At 46.4% G+C, this 25,125-nt stretch overlaps 1 protein-coding gene across 2 annotated transcripts in view; it reads right to left on the bottom strand.

Annotated features, from left to right (window-relative positions):
- The window catches only part of CMTR1 (cap methyltransferase 1), a 37,689-nt gene that overhangs the window by 8,571 nt on the left and 3,993 nt on the right, over positions 1 to 25,125 (bottom strand). The window contains exons 3-20 of one of the 2 annotated variants that reach the window (XM_090046510.1): positions 22,248 to 22,390; positions 19,649 to 19,807; positions 17,845 to 17,937; positions 17,145 to 17,216; positions 16,346 to 16,440; positions 16,176 to 16,248; positions 15,788 to 15,986; positions 11,722 to 11,840; positions 11,385 to 11,481; positions 9,784 to 9,916; positions 8,366 to 8,545; positions 7,900 to 7,956; positions 7,004 to 7,061; positions 6,235 to 6,303; positions 4,739 to 4,870; positions 4,066 to 4,188; positions 2,748 to 2,839; positions 1,700 to 1,768 (exon numbers count right to left, since the gene is read on the bottom strand). In XM_090046510.1, coding sequence (XP_089902636.1) covers positions 1,700 to 1,768; positions 2,748 to 2,839; positions 4,066 to 4,188; positions 4,739 to 4,870; positions 6,235 to 6,303; positions 7,004 to 7,061; positions 7,900 to 7,956; positions 8,366 to 8,545; positions 9,784 to 9,916; positions 11,385 to 11,481; positions 11,722 to 11,840; positions 15,788 to 15,986; positions 16,176 to 16,248; positions 16,346 to 16,440; positions 17,145 to 17,216; positions 17,845 to 17,937; positions 19,649 to 19,807; positions 22,248 to 22,390 — 1,963 coding nt within the window. The remainder of the gene's footprint in view (positions 1 to 1,699; positions 1,769 to 2,747; positions 2,840 to 4,065; positions 4,189 to 4,738; positions 4,871 to 6,234; positions 6,304 to 7,003; positions 7,062 to 7,899; positions 7,957 to 8,365; positions 8,546 to 9,783; positions 9,917 to 11,384; positions 11,482 to 11,721; positions 11,841 to 15,787; positions 15,987 to 16,175; positions 16,249 to 16,345; positions 16,441 to 17,144; positions 17,217 to 17,844; positions 17,938 to 19,648; positions 19,808 to 22,247; positions 22,391 to 25,125) is intronic. The other variant, XM_090046521.1, reaches the window with a different exon arrangement.

Raw genomic sequence — 25,125 nt, 5'->3', positions numbered from 1 at the left:
CGAGGTAAATTCACTCAGGTCTGCCCCTGACAGAAGCACAGTGCTGGTCTTGTGATAAAGCTGAAGTGCCTGGTCTTCACTGTGCATTTCCCATGGGACAGCAACAGCTTATGCAGAGACGAGAAGCCCAGAGTCATCATTCTCCTGCTCTGAAATCAGCCCAAATTATTTCAAGCCACTTCCACTCCATTTACTTTGGGGATCTCCGAGGCAAAGACATCTGGAGAAACCTTTTCTACAAATGCAGCATGCTCCATGCTGCCCCTCCTTCAAGCCTCCCTCCCCACACAGCACTACAAGTGCCAGGCTTCCAGAGACAGAGATTTAAAAGTCCCCACAGCAAAAGCCATATTAGTGAGGCAGCCTCACTACAGGCTGAGAACACTTCTCCCAGCCCAACAGCTTGCAATTCTCCCTGCCAGCATCATGGACACCCTCGCTGAAGCCACAGGCTGTCTGCAATAGCATTAACTAAGACATGCTTGCCATCCACCATGAAGCCACTGCTCAGACTTCTACCCATACTCTCCCCCACCCTTGCTGACAACTCCCCCCCTCACAGTGCCTGACCTCTCCCCCACTCAGATCCCTGTTCTATGTCCTCATCCTAACACATGGCACAACAAAACCACTGAGGAACAAAACTGAGGCTTAAAGTGATGGCTCTCAAAACCCTACATAGCCTTCCTTTTTAAGCGATTCAGAGCCAGCCAGCTAGCAGCACTGCTAGATTCAGTAGCTGCATGAGCTTACTACTATTTCCCCTCCCCCTGCTCCTAACACGCCCCTGTTGTGGCTTGTTGTCCCCTGCTCCACAGTATAGATTCTCTCTTCCTATCTGAAGTTCAGCACAATGAGGCTCCAATCATCTGGGCCCTTTGCGTACCACCCAAAGGACAGGAGGTCAAAGAACAGACAAAGCTGGAGCACTATTCCAATAATTTATCTGGGAGTATTTTCCATCTGAATGAAAGCTCAAGAATATGTCTAAAGCCTCATCTCCTCAGATTAACCCTATGGAGACCACAAGCTCCGCTGACACTCAGGAATAACCCCTATTCAGTTTGCAGTGGTCAGCAAGCAGTGTGGCTGTACCCCTCCAGCCACCTCAATGGAGACAAGGTGGGGAAAGGGCTTTGCATTTGAGTTAATTGAGGCTTATGCCCAATTACAAGAATGTCCTTGATATCAGCACTGGCTACTCCTGGTACGTACAAGGCAGATTTATCTGTAATCTACAAAAAGTTAATCTGAGGGTACCATGAACAACAGTCACCTACATCATCTCTGAAATGTAAAAGGGGACTCCTCGCACCTAGCTGATATGACAATCTATAACAGATTCTCCCAACTAGGGTTCTGTGGCAACTTGAAAGCATCATGGGATGCCATGCAATGTTAGCACTGTTAGGGGTGCAAACATGATTCACAAGATAAACCCAGAGATTTCAAGGAATCTTGAACTAGGAATCCACAATGTTAAAACCATTCTGATCTGGTGTGGTCTGAGTTCTCTGCAACAGAAGAATTGCTCTGTTAATTGTTCTGTAGTAAAAAGAGTACAAACTAAGAGCTGACATTTTTGGAAGGGTGCCTCAAGTCTAAAAAGGTGAAAAACACTAATTTATAAGCTCTCATGACCTTCATCCTCCTGCAAACTGACCCCAGCAGCCCAAAAATGAGAGGAACACTCACTCACCGAATGGGGTTCATATCTGGCCGGCTAGGTTTAGAAACAGCTTTGACAAACTTCTCTGCAAGCTGAATCCTGGAACAAAAAGGAAAAAGAAAGAGTTCTGTGGTTAGCAATGGCTCATACAGAGGAACTAGGGAGTATCCCCAGAACAGCAGCAGAGCACTGATGAGCCCTTTCCATACACAACACACTGCCCTGTGTGACCCTACCACCAGCCTAGCATACCCAAGAGCTCTCCTTTACTCAGTGCCCCTGCTCTGTATTGATCCAAGTAGCAGCTGCTGGGCTCATTCAGTAGGAGTGGCTCCCCAAAGGCTGTCCGACAGGCTTCATCCAATAATGTACGTACCCCACACGCTGCTGAGCGCAAGCATTAACAGGGGAGCAAAAGTGGCCAGGATGCTAGTGAGGAAAAGACTCCTCCACTCTGCAAGTCCCAACCCTGCCCCCTCAGACTCCTGGGGATGCTGAACCTATCCTTTTTGTGGCTGACTCATGCCAGCCTTGTCTACACTTGCTTGCTTCTGCCATCAGAGCTTCTAGAGACAGAAAGGAAATGCCACCACCAAGTCACCAAATCATAGGGGCTTTGTTTTTCTCAGCAGCTGCACCAACAGTCTGTGAAGTGCCCCTCTGGGAAGGTACCAGCTGTTGAGGGACCATGGCAGTCAGCAGAAGGCACAAGAGAGTCTACAAGAACCTTCGACCAACTAATGAACAGCAGAAATACACTCATTCTGCTGGCAAAGTCAAGACTTCTCTGTTGCAGGGGAGCCATCGCTGTAGACAGTCAAATTGTCACCAGCAAAACTAATGCAATTGTGTAGCATAGGCAAGACCTAAGGTGGGAATCAGGCCTTCTCTGATCCACAGAGGGAGTGGGGAAAAACAGACTGAACCACTTATGTGCCATGCCTCAGCCTTATTCACCCACATCAGCTAGGCATCACTAGATCCCTGTGGGCTTTGCTTTGCCATTAACCTATGTCATGCACTAAAAGAGTTTCAAGACAGCTCTCAGCATGTAGCTAGGTCCTAAGGCCCCACCTACCGCTGGTTAAAGTGCTGCTCTCGGACATCGTGGCCATTCAACACCAAGACATCCAGGATGTGGATAGCACCAATTTTTCGTTGGGCTTTCCCCTGGGGAAAGAAACACAGCAAGTTACTCTACAGACTCTAGCTGGTAGCTTCTCTTCATTATACACAACAGAACCATCTGCAATCTACCTTCCCCCTTCCCTTATGCCACCCCACTAACTCCAGAGGGCAGAAACCTTACCTCCTGCTACCAGGACACACACTTCTGTTGTGGGGTCCCTGCCCAGAGTGCATTCACAGGGGCCTACTCACCTATTATCTTCCATCAAAGCCACGTGAGTCAAATATACCTATTCATCTGGAAAGGGCTGGACAACTCTCTATGGAATCCATCACCCCTGGTATAGAGCCAGCTTCGGGTCACTACAGTGCCCACAAGAGTACTCCACTCCTGCAGCTCAGCATGCTATAGCACTGGATCTGCTCTGTCAAGCCCAGGCAGTGGGATTCAGAGTGAAGCAAGGCCACGCATTAGAGAAGCCCCAAAGCTGACCCCATAAGTCTGCTTGTACAGGGTTGCAGTCACTCCCAGGGAGATCAAACACAACCTGAAGGAAATCCAGTTCATCTGCTGCTTTATCCACTGGTACTTTTTACGGCATTTAGGCCAGTTTGTAGCATTACTGGAGGGGTGTCAAAGAGATAGAGCCGAACTGCAAAGGCCTATCATCAGCTGGCTGCAATGCTTGTGGATCTTGGACTGGCCCCATGTGCCAGCCCTAGCCCCATGCACTGCACAGAAGAGCCAGTCCAGGGTGCAACCTGTATGCAGAGCCTGCACTGTACCAACTCTGCATATTGAATCTGGAGTCAGTTCAAATCAAGCCCAGAGACCAATCCTGCACACCAGACTCAGTGTGCAGGGCCAGTCTGGCACAGGCACCACATACAGCACATGGGGCCAATTTGTAGGCCCTATCCAGCCTGCAGTACTGGATGAGTTTAATACCCCTGCACTATAATGCTGCACATCATCCATCTGCTCAGTTCTTATAGCACTTTTAAACTACTGGAAGTGCTACAAATATTACGTTTGACCATATCCTTAGGGTCAATTCCTTGCTGCAATGCATTCAACATGACAAGAAGTCATCTATGGATACCACATATCACTAGGACTGAACAGGAAGAAAACAGCTTAACCCAAAATAGCATCCCTGGGAGTCCCAAGCCAAGTCCCTGCACCACCACATTTACCATGTAATACTCGCAAGAAATGGAAGTGCTGGCAGACAATGTCCCTTATATAAGAAGGAATGGCTTCCCACCTCTCCTTTTAGCTCATGAACAATCTCCACAGACAGCAGGGTGTCCCGTGGCAGCTCAGTTTTCAAGTCCAGCTTTGTCCAGCGGTCTGACTGGCGACCATCCCAGGTGTAGATCTGGGACTTCTGTGGGCCGAAGAAGAATGAGGCAGAGTTAAATTCATCCAGGGTTGAGGAAAACTCTCTCTGCCTTAAATGAACTGTATCCCCAAAGTTCTCCCTGCTGACAGCAGTGGGCACTCTAAGTGAATTGTCAAGAAAGAAGCTTACATCTCTGGTAATAAGGCACCAGAACACTGATCTGAGCTCTGTTCATTTGGCAAGGTTTCATCACATCCTCACAAGAGGAACCAAAATGAAGAAGGTAACCCGCGGGGTTGGGGGTAGAGAGAATCAGATGCTGAGATAGTGGATGCAGCATTCTCTTCAATGCAAGGTTAAAAGACAAGGATTATTTAGCATAGGAAGCAGAAGATTAAACAGACAGAGGGAAAAAAGGAATAGGAAATAACTATCAGTCTTTGGTAATGTTGATGAGACTCCCTGTGTTACCAGGGCAAAAAAGAGCAGGGTGGAATTACAAAGCAACAAGCTAGAAACAGATTGTAACAGCAGTGGTGGCATAATTAACCAGTGGAACTTCTTGCTGCAGGGTGCAACAGTTCTTGGCACTTACCCCCAGTCCTAGCAGGAACTTTTGTTCACTTCCAGACACCATACATCTGTAGTCAAACACAGGACGGATCTTCTCCAGAGTTTTTGAGGTGAGCAGTGTTGGTTTGTAACTGAAGACATCAATTTCTGTGCCCTGAAGCACAAAGTCAGGAGAAAGATGAATGACATGACGAAGGTACAACAGAACCCAGGTCATTTGCTTTGGGTTAGTTCACAGTGGATTTCTAAAGTAAGGACAAGCTTTTACCATAAAAGGTGCCACCTCTCCACTCAGAGGGAGGACAGTAGCAGGTATGCACAGCTGATTAGCACCCTTTGAAGTAAAAACTGGAACCCCCACAGCACAGCTGTTCACCGCATCACTCTCAGCTAGACTGCAAACCCCACTGTCACAGGGAAGTCAGAACCCTAGCCTGTAAAGAATCTGGGCTCTACTCTGCTATGAAAAACAGCATTTTGGAAGACCACATTTTCAGTTATCAATGCAAACTCTAGCAGAGCTAATAAGCAAAGACGCTTTTCGTACTAACGGGACTTAGCTTAGGTTTCGAGCACACTGAAATCAGACAGAAACCAAGTAGAAGGCCTGAGAGAAACTGGACAGCTGCAAAGGTCATGAGTTCAGCCCACAAAGGCAATCAGCTGTACCAAGCATCTATGTCCAATGGTTTGCTGCACTGCTTTAGGGTGTGCCAAAGGAAGGGTGTGGAGGGAAAAGGAAAGCTTGGTTATAGTTAGTTACATGCCTGGTGCAGAAACAGGGCTCAAAGCTAAAGACATTCCTCTAGATAGAAAGGGATTCCTTCCCTCTTCGGTCTTGAAGGATGAAGTTAGCCAAAACCACCCTCTCCTTCTTCCCAGCTACACTAGGGGCAGCCCTCATCCCTTCCCACACCCCCAACCCCAGTCACACCACACATGGAAGGGAAACTATGCCTCTGGGGCTCAGAAGCAGAATAAGCTTTAATTGAAAACATGCTCAGAGGAAGGGAGCTGGGTCTATAAGGGACACATGGGAATGCTCACAGCTTTGTCAAGGGGGACAGCAACAACTGGCTCCCTCACAGAGCTCAACTTTCACCATGTACTGTCACAATTCAGCATTTCAGTGACAGGAGAGCAGCATATACCTTAGTGAGACAGGGACAGCCGAGGGCAGGAAAGGACCTCAAGGCAATTCAACCTTTACTTTGAGCTCAGGAAAAAAAAAGCACCATCTTCTGATATTCCTTTACCTAGCAGCAGGTTTTCTCCTGCCAAGACCCTCTTACCCTCCCAGCTCCCAGACAGTCGGAGGTCATCCAACACCATCTGTACATTCGTTCCCATGGGAAGTAAAGGAAACCTCTGCAGGACTGACGTCATTTAGAACCAGTCTATTTAGGACTCATCACCAAGCAAGTCCTAGACAACATATGTAACCCAGCTCCAGCTCCGATGAGCAACTTTAAGCAGTTCACCCGAGTATTCAGAACAAATGGTAGTTCAGGATCTCACCTGGATGAGCTCAAAGAACTTGGACTTGGGATCAGATGATGATGGAGCAACTCGAGCCTGATCTGGGATCTGAAACCAAAAAAAGGCTTCACAACAAGTCTCATACCTGTTCTGCATGGTCATGTTCTCAAGGTCAGCAAAGTCTAGGCTCCGCTTCCAACAAAGACACTCTGATTCCTGATAACTAAACTCTTGGCATGCACATTGTTGATGCCCACAGCAAGGTAAAGGGGGAAAGTACATAAAACAGATTGGGCCTCATAAACAGACATAGCATGTCTTACAGGATATGACGGAGGATTTTATTGAGGGATCTAAACTGTAGCTTTTCACGATCTGCCACGTTTACTCGATTCCAACATGAGGTCCCCCTGCCATTTAACATGGGGAGAGGGGGAGGGACATCCCTCATTTTGGAATTGAGTATGAGAAGTAGGGATTAGACTAGAGGTGGTGTGGGGGCAGGCAGTTACTGCATCTCCAGCTCTGACCAGGAGTCAGAACCAAAGCTGCAGCCACACCCTGCCATCTCCCCACCCCTCTCCCCACCCTGCACCCTCTTCCCTCCCCCCACGCTTATCAGGACCACTTTTAGAACTGATGTATCTTTACATGCATTGCCCCAGATGTACCCAGTAATACTAACCTTGTCCTGACCCACAGGAAATGCATTAATCCTCTTGGCTGGAGTAACTCAACCTGTCCCTTCCCACATTGCACTACAGTAGGAAAGCAATCCATGACCTCCTTGTTCAGCAGCATTACTCACCCCCCACAGCCGAAGGCACTCCTTCCGGATTTCAGCCTGCCGTGGCTCGAACAGGGTCCTAGACAAAGTAAAAGCCAGCAGATGACTTCCAGTAAAAGCATTAATATGCTCAGAGTTGTCAGCCCCCTCAGAACAAGGTATGTCACTCCTTGATACTAAAAGGCTGCTGCACTCAATGGAAAGCTGTTTTCCCCCTTCCAAATTCCTGCACTAGAACTTCAATTACCCACTTACTTCCTAACCTCTCCCTGCAGAAAGCCAGCCACAGGAGGCTACTACCACCAGGCCTTCCGAGCTGAACTAGATGTTATAAAAGCATTGTTAGGGCATTAGCTTTCAAAAGTACCATGCTAATATGAACTCATTCTTTCCCCACATTCCCTTTCCCCCACCACAGAAAGGTGAAATCAAATGGTTTTGGAACTAGGATGAATTCTTAGAAGTTTCTGCCTCCTAGCCTTGCATTTGATCCATTATGTCATGCTGTCACTGGATGCCACTAGGGCAGTTAAGTAGTATAATACACGTTAATAGAGAGGGCTGTGTACCATGCTGGGCTTTAATTGACATGCCACTCTTCTATTCATTCCTGTTCTTAGAGAGACAGGCCCCATTTATGGGAACTAGGAGGCGGGCAGTCTGTTTGTAGGTCCTTTCCACATGGGTGCTAAACAGCAACAGCAATTCTAAACCATTCCAAGCCAATCAGTATCCAAGCTCCATTGCACATCCCAACGCTTCCAAACAAAGCACAGGCAGTGACACTAACCAAACTAACAATAATAAAAGCCAATAATCCTCTTCCTTTAGAAACATGGAAAGGTGGGTAAAAGTAAGGAGACCTCTGAACTCCATTATGTAACCAAGTAACTTTGCCCAGCTCCTCAAATACTCACGTGTCCTGAACAAAGGCATGGATTTTGGCTAGGGCCTTGATCTGAACTTTACAGTGTCTGGAAGAGAGAACAGGTTTCAATCAGAGAACAGGTTAGCAGCAACCCAAATTCAAAGAATGAAGAAGCTGAAGACCCCTGGAGTAACTATGGGGTGACTGTGACCGATCTGTCACAATTCAGTTTGCCATTATGGTGGTCAGAAGGGCACTGGGAAATAGAGGGCAGCACAGCTTTTGCATTCCCATCACTGTGGGTCAGTACCTCTGGAATTTTTTTTTATGGGTAAAAGCTCACCAGCTATTTTGATCTCATGCAGAATTTCTGCCCCTGCTGGAACAGTGTGTCCCCTACAAGGTCTCCCATAACTGAGCAAAAAGCTGTCTGTGACCACAAACACCTGCAGGGTGAAGTGGGGCCTGCCTCACTTGCTGGAGCCAGGTTTCCTTCTAGCAGCATCTGCACTCACTTTTCATTTGACTGCACCATGTAGTCATAGAATTCTTGGTCACCCTTAACCACATCCACAGGGACAACGAGATTCACATCCAGGTTGGAGTTGCGCAGCTGGTTGAGTTTGATGTTCACCATGAAGAGGTACTCCCGGACATCATCAATCCCCAGCTTTAACCCTTTGCATACCACATATCTGCAAAGCAAGCCAGACAGTCCACTTGAAATCAGCTCATCTGCACTGCCAACTTACCTCTTTGACCTCTCCCTACCTCAGCAGCCCTCTAGCTTCCCTGAGGCCAGGATTTACTTTGCCTGACGGTACTTCCATAACAGTTCAGGGCCATTATATATCTACTCTCCTTTTCTACTCTGTGCAGCAGTTGGAAATCCCAACTCTTTACCAAAACTCACAGCGTTAACAAGCTCAACTGTCTCTAAGGCCATAAGCCAGCAGAGCCAATGCCAAGTAGTCAGTTTTAATTCTATTCTGGCTGCAGGTGCTGCTAACTTGTTACTAGCCCACCACTGTACTGTACGGCCTAGTATGAGAGTAGAAATGAAAGGCAGGGCTTCCTTGTATAGATTCATGTATTTCTCATGCTTTCATAGCATACACTGACATCTGAGGGGCAACAGAGACAGCATAGCACTTCAAAAGAACAGAGCCTGGGACTGGGTCTCTAAAGATTTAGTTCCTAATAGGGGCTCTGGCATAGATTCCCTATCTTGCTCAGCTCAGGGCCTGCCTAAGACACCACAGAAATTAAGGAGGACAAAAAATACAGGGTACCAGATAAGAGTGGGGTGTGTGGAGGTGGGGGGAGGAAAGAGGGGAGAACTGCGAGTTCACCTAAGTGCAGGAAGGATGTTTGACGATGACAATAGGTACTCAGAGTAAGAGGGGTGAAGACATACACAAGTTCTTCAAAAAGCTGATATTCTTTCTGCTATGTTGACACAAAAAAAACTCCCTTGTCATGCCTTAAAAGAGTTTGGATTTGCTCTTGTGGCCACTCCCATCCCACAAAAGCAGGATGGGATATGCTGCACACAGTAGGTGGCCGCTGCCCTCCTGCCAAGACCCTGCTGCATTTCAATGGTGCACCATGAATAGCTTGCAAAGCATTACAGAATCTGCAGCGATTGAACACACACCACAGAAATACGTGGCCAGATCCTTAGGCTACTTTATGTGAAACAGACCACACTTTCCATTGAATTGCATTGTTCTCACACTGGAAGCTGATAACACAAACAGAAGCAGGCCACGGGCTTTTGGTAAATACACTGTCATTCCCCAACTACTTAAATATTTCTTCCTCCCAGATGGTTGCTAGCTGGTTCTCAGGGTCAGATCTGCAGTTATACAAATCTATCTACCAGGTTTTAGAGGAAAGGGCTGCATTAATTCCTTGGCCTCAAGAATCGTACCTCTCTGAATTAGCAGGACGGCTTGTCACAGGTTTAAAGATACACACTCGCTCAAAGCAGCAGTACAGCAAATACACCAGCCCCACGGTGAATGGAGTAAACAGGTCAAATGTTTTGCAGACAAAGTGTCCTCCTGGAGCAGACAGAGGAAGCACATTGCAGCCAGCAGGCTACAAGGAGAGAAGGGAAATATCAAGTGTCCTTCCCCCCACCCTGTAAAATGACCAAGAATGCTTAAGTACAGTTAAACAGCATCCTAGCAAGATGGATCAACGATCCTGCAAAGAAACAATTCCCAGCCAGGTGGAGAGGATGTCACTCTAAGGCTGTGGATAGATGCAACTTTAAGTCATTTTGGAAAGGAAATGTATATCAGCTCTCTCAGCTTAACTGTTATGTCTGTCCACTCCTATACCAGTATAAGTGAGTTAAGCTGCTATAACTTTAAACCTGTTTTGTTCAGGTTAAAAGGTATAATGATTTAATTTCACTTATGTCAGGATAGGAAGAGACAGATGTAAAAATTATATCAAGTGCCTTAAACCAATATAATTTAATACCAGCATAATGATTATCTTTGCTCATACCAAATCAAACTGTATGTTGCCTCTGCAGCACTCCCCAGACCTCCCACACAAAGACTTCTGGCCTGGCTGCTAAACAAGCCTTAAAGAGCTCAGAACCAACCCAGGGAGCCTTAGACTGGGAAAAACCAATTGGATCTGAAATAGCAATCTAGTTCACTGAAAAATGCTTCCCCATCTTCAGCAGAGGGCTGTCTCTACCCTTTGCCTTCAGATGAGGTTCCAGCTACTTCCTCTGGGAACAGCAGGAATGTCAAGCTTACAATCAGCCTGGAGAAACCCCAGTAGATACGCTGGGTTAGGAGAAACCAAAAAAGTCTGCACTGCTTAGCAAGCCTGTTCCAACATTCAACTGCTCCCAGGGTCACTGCCTCAAATGCTTTGAACATGTGATGCAGTAACTTTGCGAAAGTTTCTAGCCCATATCCTCTGGCTCCTCAGTGCAAAAGGATCTGTTCTAAAAGATCAGCCCTCATGCTAACCATTCCTAACATTCCTCAGCCACAGAAGCTACAAAGAGCTACAGTGTCCTCTGCTTACAAAAATTTATGCTATACATCTGTGATTTAGCCTATAAAAGGTGCAAATCTACCCTGCCTTCTACCCGACTTCAGACTATCACAGCTAACTAACTTTCTTACAAGATAAACCCAGAGATTTTAAATAGGAATCCAAAGTATTAAAATGAAATAGGAAACCATAGTCTACGCTGTCGTGGGCTTTCTGTGTTCTTTGCAATAGGAGTGCTCTGTTATTGTTTTGTAGCTCAAACAAGTGAAAACTGTGAGCTGGCATTTTCCAACTGGTACCTTGAATCTAATGAGGGTTGTCTGGAGACTGATGAGGAACACTAAAATCTATGGGAACACACTTACTGAATTCAACAAAACTTAAATGTTACACCAGAACTGACTCCAGGCACTGATAGGAACATTTGATAGCACCCATCTTCAAAGCCCTTCACCTTGGAAAAGAAGGGGAAGACTAACAAAGTTAAAAAAAAAATAATAATAATACCTGTCCGGACAATCGAGAGCCCGGTTAGGAACTGGCAAAGCAACAGCTGTTTGCTCAGGATTTCCTGTAGGTTCTCCTGACCCTCCACAGAGAAACCCTGAAACAAAGCATGCAGTGAACATCTCTGCAAATTCACTGGTTAGCTAGAGATACTGCTGATACTTACAACCACAACAGCTTGAACATATTCAGATAAACAGATGCTGATCAGAGATTTGCTGGCAAGCCTGACCAAATTCCACACTAACTAAAACAGAGAACTGGTCATATCCCCACTGTACTCTGACTCTAGCTAAAGGCTTTCAGCATTCTTTACAAAGGAGAGAAAGGAACACACCCCATCAGCCATTAAGAAGTGCACTCCCTTGCGATCAGTGTTGTCCAAAACAAAATTCCGGAATGCAGTAATGTTCTCTGGGCGGGTGATGTCTCCATCTCCATCAATTCCTCCCTCTCCTAGACAGAAAAAGGAAGTAATTACAAACATATGCAAACAGCACATGAGATAGGAGGATACACCAGTGACAGACTAGAACCTATCTGCTGATACCATACCAACCTGCAGTCCATGACCACCTAGAGTTTGGAAGTTAAGTCAAAACCACACCAGGGAATTGTCTGGAGTGTGGTTCTTGCTGGAAGATGCTAGCTCAACTTTCCATGGCCAGGCTGGGTTCTGCCTGTGTGGGCTAGGCTGAACTAAACCATGTTATACCCAGGTTAAAAAAGTTCATGTTTTAGCCTTGGGAAAAGCCAGCTCACCCCTCCTGCTTTCCTAATAGGACCCATTGCACTAGAATACTGTCCCACCCATTTTGGTTAAGAAGAGAACAGGTTACATGGACAGACCTACAGCATTATATCATTTTAAAGTGTGTTGGGAGGAAGGGGGCCTTGCTATTCAGCAGCAGTGTAACTACAGCAGGATGAGCTGGGCATCAGCCCTAGATGCCAACTCGGAGGAGGTGCCAGTATGCCACCCTCCCCACCAGGAGCCATAGGAGATAGGCAGCTGCAGCCCCATGCTCTGGAATGTATCTGTTGGGGAAGGGTGTGGGCGAGGCGAGTGGAACACACTCCTGCCAGGAAGCTTTGCTGACGGGAGGTGTTGGGGGAGGAGGGGGGAAGAAGGAGAACAAATAGATTTCATAGACATTAGGGCTGGAAGGGACCTCGGGAGATCATTGAGTCCAGCCCCCTACCCAGAGGGCAGGAAGTCAGCTGGGGTCATAGGATCCCAGCAAGATAAGCAACCAATTTACTCTTGAAGGTGTTCAATGTAGGCGCTTGAACCACCTCCGCTGGCAGACTGTTCCAGACCTTGGGGGCTCGGACAGTAAAGAAATTCTTCCTTATGTCCAGCCTGAAATGGTCTTGCAGGAGTTTGTGACCGGTCGACCTCGTCATCCCTTGGGGCACTCTGGTGAACAGACGTTCCCCCAGATCCTGGTGGTCACCCCGATAAACTTATAGGCGGCCATCAGATCACCCCTGAGCCTGCGCTTTTCCAGGCTAAAGAGTCCCATGTTTCTCAACCTGTCATCGTAAGATCTGTTTTCCTGACCTCTGATCATGCGCGTGGCTCTCCTCTGTACTCTCTCAAGCTTCTCCACATCCTTTTTGAATTGTGGAGCCCAAAACTGGACGCAGTACTCCAGCTGCGGCCTCACTAAGGCCGAGTACAAGGGGAGAATGACGTCCCGGGATTTGCTCGAGAAGCATCTATGGATGCATGCCAGCATTTTGGTCGCTTTACTAGCCGCAGCATCGCATTGCAGGCTCATGTTCATCTTGTGGTCAATGATGACCCCCAAGTCTTTTTCTTCTGTAGTGCTAACCAACGTAGCACTGCCGAGCCTATATGGGTGCTGCAGGTTTTTCCTCCCAAGGTGGAGAACCTTGCATTTTTCGGTGTTAAACACCATGAGGTTCTCGTCTGTCTATTTGCTGAGCTTGTCCAGGTCAGCCTGGATCACCCGCCTATCTTCTGGCGTGGATGCTTTGCCCCAAAGTTTGGTGTCATCAGCGAACTTGGCCAGTCCACTCCTGACTCCAATGTCCACATCGTTAATGAAGATGTTGAACAGTATGGGTCCCAGGACAGAGCCTTGAGGGACCCCACTGGTCACAGGGCACCACGATGAATGACTGCCATCAATCACAACCCTCTGGGTCCGATCACGAAGCCAATTTCCCAGCCAGTGGATCGTGGTGGAGCCAAAGCCGCAACTGGGCAGTTTGGCCAAGAGGTAATCGTGGGATACCAGATCAAAAGCTTTTCTGAAGTCAAGATATATGACATCAATCTCTTCTCCCTTGTCCAGGTGATAGGTCACCTGGTCATAGAAAGAAATGAGATTGGTCAAACAAGACCTACCCGCAACAAACCCATGCTGGCTGTCCCTTAGAATGTTAGCCTGGGCCAGTCCCTCAAGGATGGCCTCCTTAATAAACTTTTCTAGGATCTTCCCCAGGATAGAAGTCAGGCTAATGGGCCTGTAGTTAGCCGGATCCACTCTCCTCCCTTTCTTGAAGATCGGCACCACACTGAGGCACCCAGAATGGCTTCATGGAGTCCAGGCTGCCTAGGCTACTGTACCAGTGTGCAGTGAACCTACCCTCAGCTACAGCTGCCTACGCTCACACTGCTTTTGAAGTAACTGAACTCTTTTGTCTGATCACGTCCAGAGCTGGTCCTCACCAGAGTTTTTACAGCATAAAAAGCATAACTGGGCTCTTTAGTGCCCAGGGCAGCATCAATGACTTCACAGCCAGGCCAGCAGCACTGCCCTATCCAAGTCAGCATCCAGGGCTGGTTCCTCAGTGGTGTTCCCCTTCATTACACTACTGAGTATAAATGTCATAGTGTAGACAGTACCTTCATCTATGGCATAGTTTGGTGGCCAGTTTTCACAAGCAGAATAAGTGTGTCTACACTGGCCAGCAAATCTTGATTAGCAACTTTCCACTAAAAACCATGATCTGAGTTCTCAGGAATGGTGTTACTATTATTTCCACACTAAACAGTCTGGGCCTTAAAGAACCTGCTTGTGTGAAAGTTTGTTTAGCAATCCGCTATAAAGAGAGAAGAAATGTTCAGTAGCTGAGCTGTTATTATTTCAAGGGAATATTTTACAGATTTTTTAGGTGGCTCTTTTAAAAGGTAAGACACAAATCTTCCCACAGCTGATTTTTTAAGAAAATCTGCCCTGCACTAGACCCCAGATGATATATTCAGAATCCTGTGAAATCTGAATATATTTTGAGGTACTGTTCTCTGCAGAGTTTCCACATTTACTGCTTCTATTAACTCAACAGGATGACTAGAAAGGTATACTATACCAAGCAAAAAGCAGCAGCAATCAGAGTGTCTGATGGTGCTTTGAGAAATAAATTCCTCATCCATTATCCTACCGCTGAGTGGACTGGGACTGGAATTTGTTACCATTCTTCTTCGCACTTGGCATGAGAAATAAGGCAGTTTGTTTCCTTCCCTTCACTGGGAGAGAAGTTTGTACGGATCTCAATATATTTTATAGCACATTAGATGTAGAGAGAAAGGGAAACAGGAGAATGAATAGGCCAATGACTTTGATGCATTCTCACAGGTATCTACAACTTTCCACAAGAGCATTGCCATGGGATGAGATATGAAGATCCAAATGCTACAGTCCTTATAAAAAGTGTTTATCTACCTGGCTACCCACTGAGAACTCTTTTTATCTGATCTGATCCAAAGGCATCAGACACACCATAAATTCATGGTTGGATGTCAAGAAGAGCTTCCCAAACCAGTCAGACTACTGGCATGAACAACAAGTTGCCCTGGGTTTCAGGCTGGAAAGGCGGACAGGTTATGTCCCTGGTTACAACACCAATCATATTTAGATTGCCTTAACCGATGCTGCAATAAAATGCAAAGGGGGAGGGAGGTGCTGGTGGTCCCCCCCACCAAATTCTAATTTCCTGTCCAAACCAATTAAAAATCCTCAGATGTGCTGGCAAGGTCCAGAAAAGAAACGGCCTAAGTGTTAATGCAGAAGGGCTGCAAATCAGGTGAGCTGGCTTTCTGCTGCTGACTCCGCCAATTAATCCATGAACAACTTCTCTGTCTCAGATTCCCCCATCTGGAAGGACTCAAGTGCATGCGCGCTCAGTGGCAGGCTGCACTCATAACTGCAGGAATATGACCTGCCGTGCAGGATTTGTAACCTTGACCCCTTTTTTATACAACAGCACCTCTATCACCATCAGGATGGCTCTGAAATGGTTATTGTGATCAGATGTCTCTGTGATCTCCAGCTCCTAACAGGCTATATCCCTTCCCCACATACAGAACATATGACTGGCCTGGAGGCAGAACCCCTGTAGCGAACGCAACACCACCACATACCCATGCGTACCATAGTAAGGCTCAAAGAGCTCGCTGGAGGCAGAATAGAAATCCTCCAGCTTAAAGTCATTTGGTCCTTTCAAGGTCATGCCAAAGCCTTTTGCATGCCACTTCCTCCTCCACAGAACGTACTCAGAGAAGCCACCAGGGCCCGCACACACATCAGCAAAGTAAAGCAGCTCTGCATCCCGTTCTTTTATCAAGGGTTTCTGTAAAGAGAATGGGGACAATTCTAATGGCCCAAGAGCCACTGCCCACAGAGCAAACCCACTAATACAGCCCCTCTCATCTGGGATCTCTGCCACCTTGAAAGCATCCACATCCTTGCTGGTGCCTAAAAGGATTCCCTCTCACCACTGGGAAGGCATCCCTGACTGGAAACGAGAGAGACTCCTTACCCCATGAGAGTCTTTTGGGTTTGTAAACATGTTGTCAAAGACATAGTCCATATTTGCCATCTTCATCGCAGCTCTGTGAACACACAAACAGGGATATGAGTGCACTCCAGGCTGGCAAAACTACTATGCCTGAAGGAGAAAGAGGCTACAGGCTGAGATGCTCTGCAGACCTGTTCAGGAAGAAGACCCCACGAATCATCTCATAGGGGTTGGACCTTGTCCTGGCCCGGCGCATCTCATCCCCATCCAGCTCATCAAACACGCTCTGCAGAGACAGAAACAAAATGGGAGTCAGCCACAACATGGACAAGCAGGCAGATCAGCTGGCTGGAGCACTTTCCAACGTCTCAGTTAGGAACGGTACCTCCTTATGCATTTATCTCTAGACCCATCATGACTGGGCTACACCAATGTAAGGACATTTCTTCAAACTGGTGTAATCATTCAGCCACCTACCTATACCTTGCACTTGTCCCAAGCTGTGCTCAATTTTTACAATGAGCTGAACTACAGAAGTGCTGGATTGGCAACCCCAGAGTCAGAAGTTCTGTTCAGCTAGATGGCCATCACAACACAAGCTCTTCCTTGGCCACCACCACTACACAGCAGCCCTGAAGTAAAGAAGTAAGACTGGGAGACTAAAGGGCAAAACAAAGAAAAGGAGAGGTTTTCTTCACAGCTCACTCAGTCTCCAGACTTTCTCCTGCAACTGTCAATGAAGGTGCCTTTGGTATCACTCATCTCCACATTTTTTGAGTTGTGGACATTTATCATGTCACACTGGCTGCCAAATAGCCAGACAGTAACAACTTCCATTGTTCTCTACCTAGTCTTAACCTGCACTGGCAACCAAAAAGTGAAAGATTGCTTGGCCAGCTGCCTAAATACGCTGTCCTGTTCCTTGAACATGCTCTTAGCTGCCCTCGCCTCCCCAAACTTTTATCTTAGTCTCTGGAGGAAGGAACTCACCTTGCACTGCAGGACATGCTGTAGAAGCTCATCATTACAGAATTCTGTCTCATCTTCAATCACCATCTTCCGCTAGAGCAGGGGCAATGAGAACACACAGCAATTAGCCAACTCTGTCCCAGATGCTTCTGTGAGGTACTTCCCAGAACTCAAAGGAATGATGGGTGAAGCCAGCAACTTGAAAGGCAAGAGGCTGGAGCTGTAAGTAATATCATGTGGAAATCCCGCTTTCACCTCAGGGTGAGCGGTATGTGGATCACAGGCACACTCCCCATGCTGCCTGCCCCAACCAAGGGCAGCACACGCAGCCCTGGACTGTCTGCACACGCAGCCCTGGACTGTCTTTCTCCCTCTTCACCCCTTTAAAGAGCAACAGGTCAGGGAGAAAAAAAACATATCGTGTCAGTAGAGACCCAAACCATAACACAAAGTGAAGTGAAACCCTAAGGCTGCCTAGTGCCCTCTGCACCAATGACTGCAATGCAGAACAGCAAAAGGGGAGAGCTCAACATGCTAGTGCCATGTGAGACACCAGGCTGGGATTGGTCTGTGTAGGCACTTATCTGGCCCTCATCTCCATAGTACCCATAGTTCTCCACAACTTTTTAGTGACAAAGCAGAACCCTAGTAACTCAAGACTGACTGTCACCAGTCTAAGCAAAAGGGGAAGTAACAGGACTCTGCTTTCTCAGAGAAATACCTTCCCCACAGTCATCCACTCCTTCATCTCCTGGGCATCGGGGATTTCAGTGGTGCATTCAGGGCACCAGTCCACCTGTTCATAGGCACCAGCCTGCAAAAATAAGACATGACAGAATCATAGAAAATTAGAGCCGGAATGGACCTCAGGAGGTCATCTAATCCAACCCCCTGCTCAAAGCAGGATAATCCCCAACTAGGTCATCCCACCCAAGGCTTTATCTACCCAGGTTTCAAACACCTCAAGGCTGGAGATTCCATCTCTCTGCGTAACCTGTTCCAACATTTTACTACCCTCCTACTAAGAAAGTTTCCCAATACCTAACCTAAATTTCCCCTGCTGTAACTTGAGACTGTTACTCCTTGTTCTGTCATCTGCCACCACCACCACAGTCTAGCTCCATCCTCTTTGGAACCCCACTTCAGGTAACTGAAGGCTGCTATTACATCCCCCTCAGCTTCTTTTTTCCAGACTAAATAAGCCCAGCTCCCTCAGCCTCTCCTCATAATGCATTTGCCCCAGCCCCCTCACCATTTTCGTTGCTCTCTGCTGAACTCTCTCCAATTTGCCTATATCGTTTCTGCAGTGGGGGGCCCAGAAATGGACGCAGCACTTCAGATGTGACCTCACTAGTGCTGAATAGAGAGGAAGAATCACTTCCCTTAACCAGGTGGCAATGCTCCTATTAAAAGAATCCCAATGTGCCCTTACCTTACTTCACAACAAGGGCACACTGGTGGCTCATATTCAGCTCACTGTTCACTCTAACCCCCAGTTCTTTTTCTGCAGAGCTGCTGCTAAGCCAGTCAGTTCCCAGGCTGTACCACTGCATGGGATTTTTCTGTCCTAAATACAGGTATCTGCACTTGTACCTCATGAGATTTGTTTTGGTCCAATTGTCCAATTTGTCAAGGCCACTCTGAATCCTAGCCCTACCTTCCAACTTATCTTCTACTCCCCCCAGCTTGACATCAACTACAAATCTGCTGAGGGTGCAACTCCATCCCTCTTCCAGGTTGTTGATGAAGATACTAAATAAAGCCAGCCCCAGGACTGACCCCTGGGGCACTCTACTTGATACCAACTGCCAACTACATTAGAGCCACTGATTACTATCCTCTAAGCCCAAAATCCAGCCAGTTTTCTATCCACTCAGCCAGTTTTCTATGGTGGTTGAGGAGCCTCAGGGAAGGCTGGAGTCCTAATCCTATCACATTCTTTTTACCATGGACTCTGCACCAGGAGTTCTGGAGCCTAGCATAGAACTTTTTCTTCTCCCACTTAAAAAAACCACAAAACAAAACCAAAAAATCACCCCCACACACACACCAAAAACCCATCATAATTATGGCCAGAGCCCTGAAAGATCAGTCACAAAGCAACCAAAGCAAACCACTACATAGATTCATATATAATATTACAGCCTGATACTTCACTCAGTGCTGGGATGCCCAAAGGACTTATTTTTCATGTAATAACTCCATCTGCCCTTCACAAGTTTCCTCCATCCTGAATAACTTGAAGGACATAGGAATGTCATGCCGCACTACTGTGTTTGGAATACACTAATGGGAATGAAAAATAAGCAGTGTCACCAAAAGATTTTGGAGGCAGGGTGCCATTTTTATGTTGACTTGCATCTACACTGACAATCCCTGTCATAGTGAAAACCCAGACAGGAACTGATAGAGCACATCTGTGATCTCCCCAGCCTGACCCTAAACAGCAGCTGGCTGCATCACAGAAGGAAGCAAGAAACTGTGTATAATGAAATAAGAGGAGAAGGGACCTAAGAAGCACTTACCTCTGGCTCATCCCGCCAATCAATATTGAGCTCCCCTTCAAATCCTTTCAGAGTCAGACCAAAGCCTCTCCTTCCCTTCTGATTGGAGGCCTCAACAATTTCTTTCCTCCCCTGGCCATATTTCCCCAGACCTTCTCCTTCACGGAAGCCCATCTTGGCCTGGAAAGCAAAGCAAATGGACAGTGTTGAAAGCAGCCGGACACAAATATAGGGACATCTGTGGCTGAAAGCCAGAAGGATAAATGATATTTCACTGTGTAGTGGTGACTGAAAGATAGTGAGTGTGCTTAATGAATCTCACTTAAAACTGTTCAGGACTCTCCTGCCAGCTCATTTCCTTGATCAAGTGGGAACCAGATCTGGAGAAATAAGTTTGGCAAGATAACATCATTAGAAAAGATTCAGCTGTACAGGAGCAACTCACCTGGATGGCAAAGCACTAAGAAGCTAGAAGTCATCTGTCACCCTGCCCACAGAGTGTAGAAAGCAAAGCACTGGGAGATGCTGGCACCAAAGGTTGGCATATCTGTACTTGCTAACATACCAAAATCCTAGCCCTAGCTTCCAACATATCTACTACTCCCCAATTAAAACCTCACCTAGTGGGCACAGGACAAACGCAGGACACTCTGCTGCTGAAAAACAGCTCTAATTCTTACATTAAGAAAAGAAGCTTCAGTAATGGACACTTCTTAAGGCTTTTCTTAAAGTGAGGGTGGTCAAATGCATGACCCATAGGCTGGATCTGGCCCACAGAACCACTCCATCTGGCAGGATAAGTTGGGGATGGGGTGGGGGGAGGGGGGACCTGCTGCAGAATTCAGCGCCCCTGGGCCCCAATGGATATGGCTGTTAGCAGCAAGGGGGTGAGGAAGGGCTGATGCCACCCTTACGCACCTCGCTGCTCCCTGACCCCCCACCACCATCCGCAAACCCATGCCAACACCACTACATGACCCATGACACCACTGGCCCCCAGAGGAGCCACCCTAGGAGGAGCCCCTGCAGGCCAGATCTGTCTCAGTGTTAATTTGACACCCCCATTTTAAAATTTGCACCCAGGGTGCTAGATCTGTTCAGTACAGGGGAGTAATACACACACATATGCACACGCACGCATGTGCACACTTGCACAAATATGCATGCACTTGGACAGCTTTGATCTTAATCAGTAAGCTGTCCATTTCCTCCCACATCTGAAAACCAGCAAAAGCCATTACCATTGTTAATTATCAACTTTTACAAGAAAGGCAGTAAAGTAACATGGTGGCTCTTCAACTGTCCATTATACCTGTCAACAAATTCCTAAGAAGGATGCATGTAAAATGTGATGATGACTGACCACAGTGACTCCTGCAGCCACTGAATTTTGAATGGTTAGCGTGTCTCACTCCCCTGGACTACAATGGTAAACTCAAAAGGAGATTGGCACTCATCTCGACTGCTCCATGGACCACTATCAGGATCAGCAGAGCAATGCTACCAGCCTGGCTTGCTGGCCTTCCAAGGAACTGAAGACTTTGCAGGCCACAGTGTGGCACAGGCAGTGAGAAACATCAACTGTGTAGGCAACTATTTTCTAAAGGAGTGTAGATCAATGGCTTGTTTTCCCTGTTTGAGGACTAACACCATTCCCAGTCTCTTCAGGCCCTTTCTGTAGGGTAGTTTATTAACTCTGACCCCAAAACCACAAAGTAGCGTGAAAAGTGCTGCACCATGTAAGATTGTTCCAGGAGCCTCTTTACAATGCCCTTGGAGCCAATTTATAAAACAGAGTCTGAAAGCTAGGAACAGACACGCCCCTGCTGATGGCCAGAGTCAACTTAATTTGTGAAATCCTCTACTTGGGGGCCTGATTATGTGTGTGAGTCACAGCAGTTAAAACTCACACTGAACACACTGTACTTTACTACAAACAGCACCAGCACTCCCCCTAGCTGTCCCAGTCAGCATTTGTGCTAATCCAGTATCTCCAGGAGAAAACATGGTATTTTTGCTCCTTGACTGGATACTCCTTTGATCTATAAGTTGTGTATCTGCCCATACAGATAGAAAGTTAAGTCTTGGAAGTTTAGGTGGGTCTTGTGCTGCATGAAGGGAAAATTATTAGCAATAATAAAAGTAGTAGTTTAGAAAGTCAGCTCTGAAGATCTGGTAATCTGACACATCACTGAGAGCTTCTCCAGTTACCTCTCATTTGGAAAAAGCTGATACATGGCAATTACAGTCGGGCAAAATACAAGCAGGACATCCAGCCAACAGTTAACGTTTATATTTAAGTTCAGGTGGCACAGGTTAGAAGGGATATGTTTCTATACAGAGTATATGTGTGCAGTTCAATTGACTGGCACCTGAGTGGGGAATGTAATCAGTTGAATCGAGGTCTTCCTTTTTCCTATGAAAGCTAAAATGGTTCTAGCCTTTAATCAACATTTAATCTTTGCAGAGGCACATGTGATCAGTTCAGCCAGAACATCTATCCCAGTACATCCTAGGTTTCACAGGTATAACGATGAATGCCAAGAGCACCCTCACAGACTGTACTCTGAACTATACCCTCAGACACTTACCAGCCTGCTCAAAAGTAGCAATGACCTACCATGAGCCTCTGGGAGACGCTGTTATACATGGAGTAGCGGGAAGAGGTGCCCTCCACGAGAGAGTCCGGTTTGTACTCACTGCTGAAGACTTGATGCTTCTCATCACTCTCGCTGTCAGACCCACTGCTGCTACTAGAAGACTCTGAAAACAAAAGAGGGAAGACGTGAACAGGCAGTTAATTCACTGGAACTCAGAATTCTTACAGCATGAAGGCAGGGGGAAGGGGGAATAGGCTCTTCAAGAACTAGGAGGTGTTGGGAGAATCCTGAAGACTTCAGATACTAACCTCAAGAGCCACTGGCTTGAAGAGTTGGTTTGCTTGCTCAGTCTTTTGCAAAAGCAGTGAAAAACAACTACTCTGACACAGTTACATCAGCACTACCCTGGGTGTAAATATCTCTCACTGACACAGGCAGGGGCTTACACTGATGACCTGCTAAACACAACACTGTAAAGCCCACTTTCTGCTGCAGGTCTACACAAGGATTTTCTCTGGTTTGACTATTCCTTCCACTATCAGGTTAAGCTGCACCTTACCCCACAAATCTTTGGCTCAGGTAACAGAGAAATCCCCAGGCAAAGAGCTTCTGTTTGGTGCCAAGAATGGAGCTTTCCCTCCTCCTGGACCAGATCCCATTTTTCACTGAAAAACAGGGGGAACTGCACTGAGAAGTAGGGATACTTATGCCAGACTAAAGAGCTGTAGCAGCAAGGTCCTCTGACTACCTTTCTAAAAGAATGCTCTATGAGGTGTGGCCCCATTGATAATGCTTCTCCACAACCTCCCTCATTCACACAACCCTCTAGCCTCTAGTTCCAAACAGTGATTCACCTCGGTCTTTTGTGCTCCAGAGTTCATAGTTTAGTTGAGAAGCAGTAGAGGGTTGAGCAGCAGTAGAGGGTTGAGAAGCAGTAGAGCACCCAGGCAGGAAAACCCACTTTTAGGAGTTGTGGCTGGGGTTCCCCAAACTGGCATTAGTACCCAGGCTCCTTGATATCCTCAAAGCGGTATTTCTTTGCACTACCCAAACTCCCAAATGCCAGCAATAGCACAGGGGCAGATTCAAACAAATATATCTGTATCACTCATATTTGGAACAGTTTCTTCACAACTGTTAGGGCTAAACACAACACCTTTGACAATGAGAGCTGACACTAACGAGGGATTGAAGTCATTTGAGTGAGTGAGAAAGTATTCTGCTCCCCTGGTCAAGTAGCTTTTTCCAGCTCTTGTTTAAGTGATCAGAAAAGAGCTCTAAAATCCTAAATAAATTCTTCTCCCTTGAACCACTTCACACTGGCTCCCCCTTACAGCTCACCTGAGGACCTGACACCACCTTCACATCACTTTAGATTGCCTCAGCCAGCTGAGGAAAGGATTCTTTTTCCAGCAGCAAGCTAAAAAGCAGCAACCTATTCTTCTGATTCTCTATTTTTAAATTCTTCCATTGTATCAGCAGAGCACAGGTGCTTCAAAAGATCTTGTGACCTCACAGCCTACATGGCACAGTGCCTAGGCAGGAAGAGAAGAGGCAATATGGAAAAAAAAATAAGAAGCCTAAACCCTCAGATATCCTTGCTCCAGGCAGGTTTAAGTCCAACCCCAAAGGTGTGTTGCAAGCCCTGTTAATTCAAACTCCACTGCAAGTCAGACAGAAGGAAGCTATCCAAGTACTATGCCAAAGGTCCTCAACATCAACATATCCCTTCCTGGTGACACAACAGCTCTTTCAGGGATGTCAGGGTGCCAACAGAGTATTTTTAGTAAATGTTTCATAGCTCTTTCCACTAGCTGGGAGCATGAAGCAAAAAAAATGCACACCACAGCCTGCCTCACAAACATCACATCTGCCATGTTCCAGTTAAGAAGACCACACAAGTGAAATTTCTAAGCCAAGCTGGCAGCTGCCATACCTGGAGCTTAGGAAGAATTCTGTATTGTAGGGCACAAAGCCACCTTCTCTCCCCCTCTTGGGTTGGAAAAACTGACTAAGGCTCATATGTTCTCAAAGCAGCAAGTGTGACTGATTAATTTGGCCATAGTTCCACTCTCTGCCAATGAGAGTCACGCAGCTAATACCTTTGCACTGCCTTACAATCAGCCATTCATTTTAAGGGTTGCTGCCAGAAACCATTGTGGGTTTTTGCCCAGGCAGAAGTCAAGAAAGAGCAAAGCTAGCCCATATTAAAATACCAATATTACATAAAGAATACAAAACAAGTCAAGATTTACAGGTATTTGGGAAAGAAAGGAGGAACAAAAATGATTTATTCTTCCTACAGCAGGAGATTAAACAAAAGAGGAAACAGCTGTACTTAATAAAGTTCCATAAAAGCCCTAACAGGCAATAGTGTAATGAGAGTATAATTAACTGGAGTAATATGATCATCCTCCTAAGATAACTAATCTATTTAAAAATTACTTTGCCAGAGCTAAGTGACAGGCATAACTGCCTTTGCAAGGATCTTATCAGTTAAACTGCATAGCATTTGTCACTGAGAATTCAAGATGTTATTTAGGATTTTCATTTAAGATAGTTTTTCATCTGGACTAATGAAGCAGTTACTCTCATAGATCTTGGAAAAAAGGGATGTAGATCTTCAGGAAGAGATAGGAAATTGTCCAATACATCAACAGAGCAGGGCTGCAGTATATTATCTACAGCCACTTCAATAAAAAAAAAAAAACCCAGACACAAATGGATTTTACAAAACACAATCCCACCAATTAATTAATATACTAAATTTTATCAGAGTTACCGACAAACAGTGACTCATTAAAGGAGTTTAAACATCAATCCTGCTTTTAGAAAAGTGTTTGCCCAAGAGGAAAGCTGGGGTTGGGGGAAGAACTTAATCAAGTCAGCAGTCAAACA

The sequence above is a fragment of the Crocodylus siamensis genome, chromosome 1, assembly GCF_052110815.1.
Source record: "Crocodylus siamensis isolate JL-2025a chromosome 1, ASM5211081v1, whole genome shotgun sequence".
NCBI lineage: Eukaryota > Metazoa > Chordata > Crocodylia > Crocodylidae > Crocodylus > Crocodylus siamensis.
Note: the sequence above shows the minus strand (reverse complement) of the source record. Positions and strands in the feature narration are given on the sequence as shown.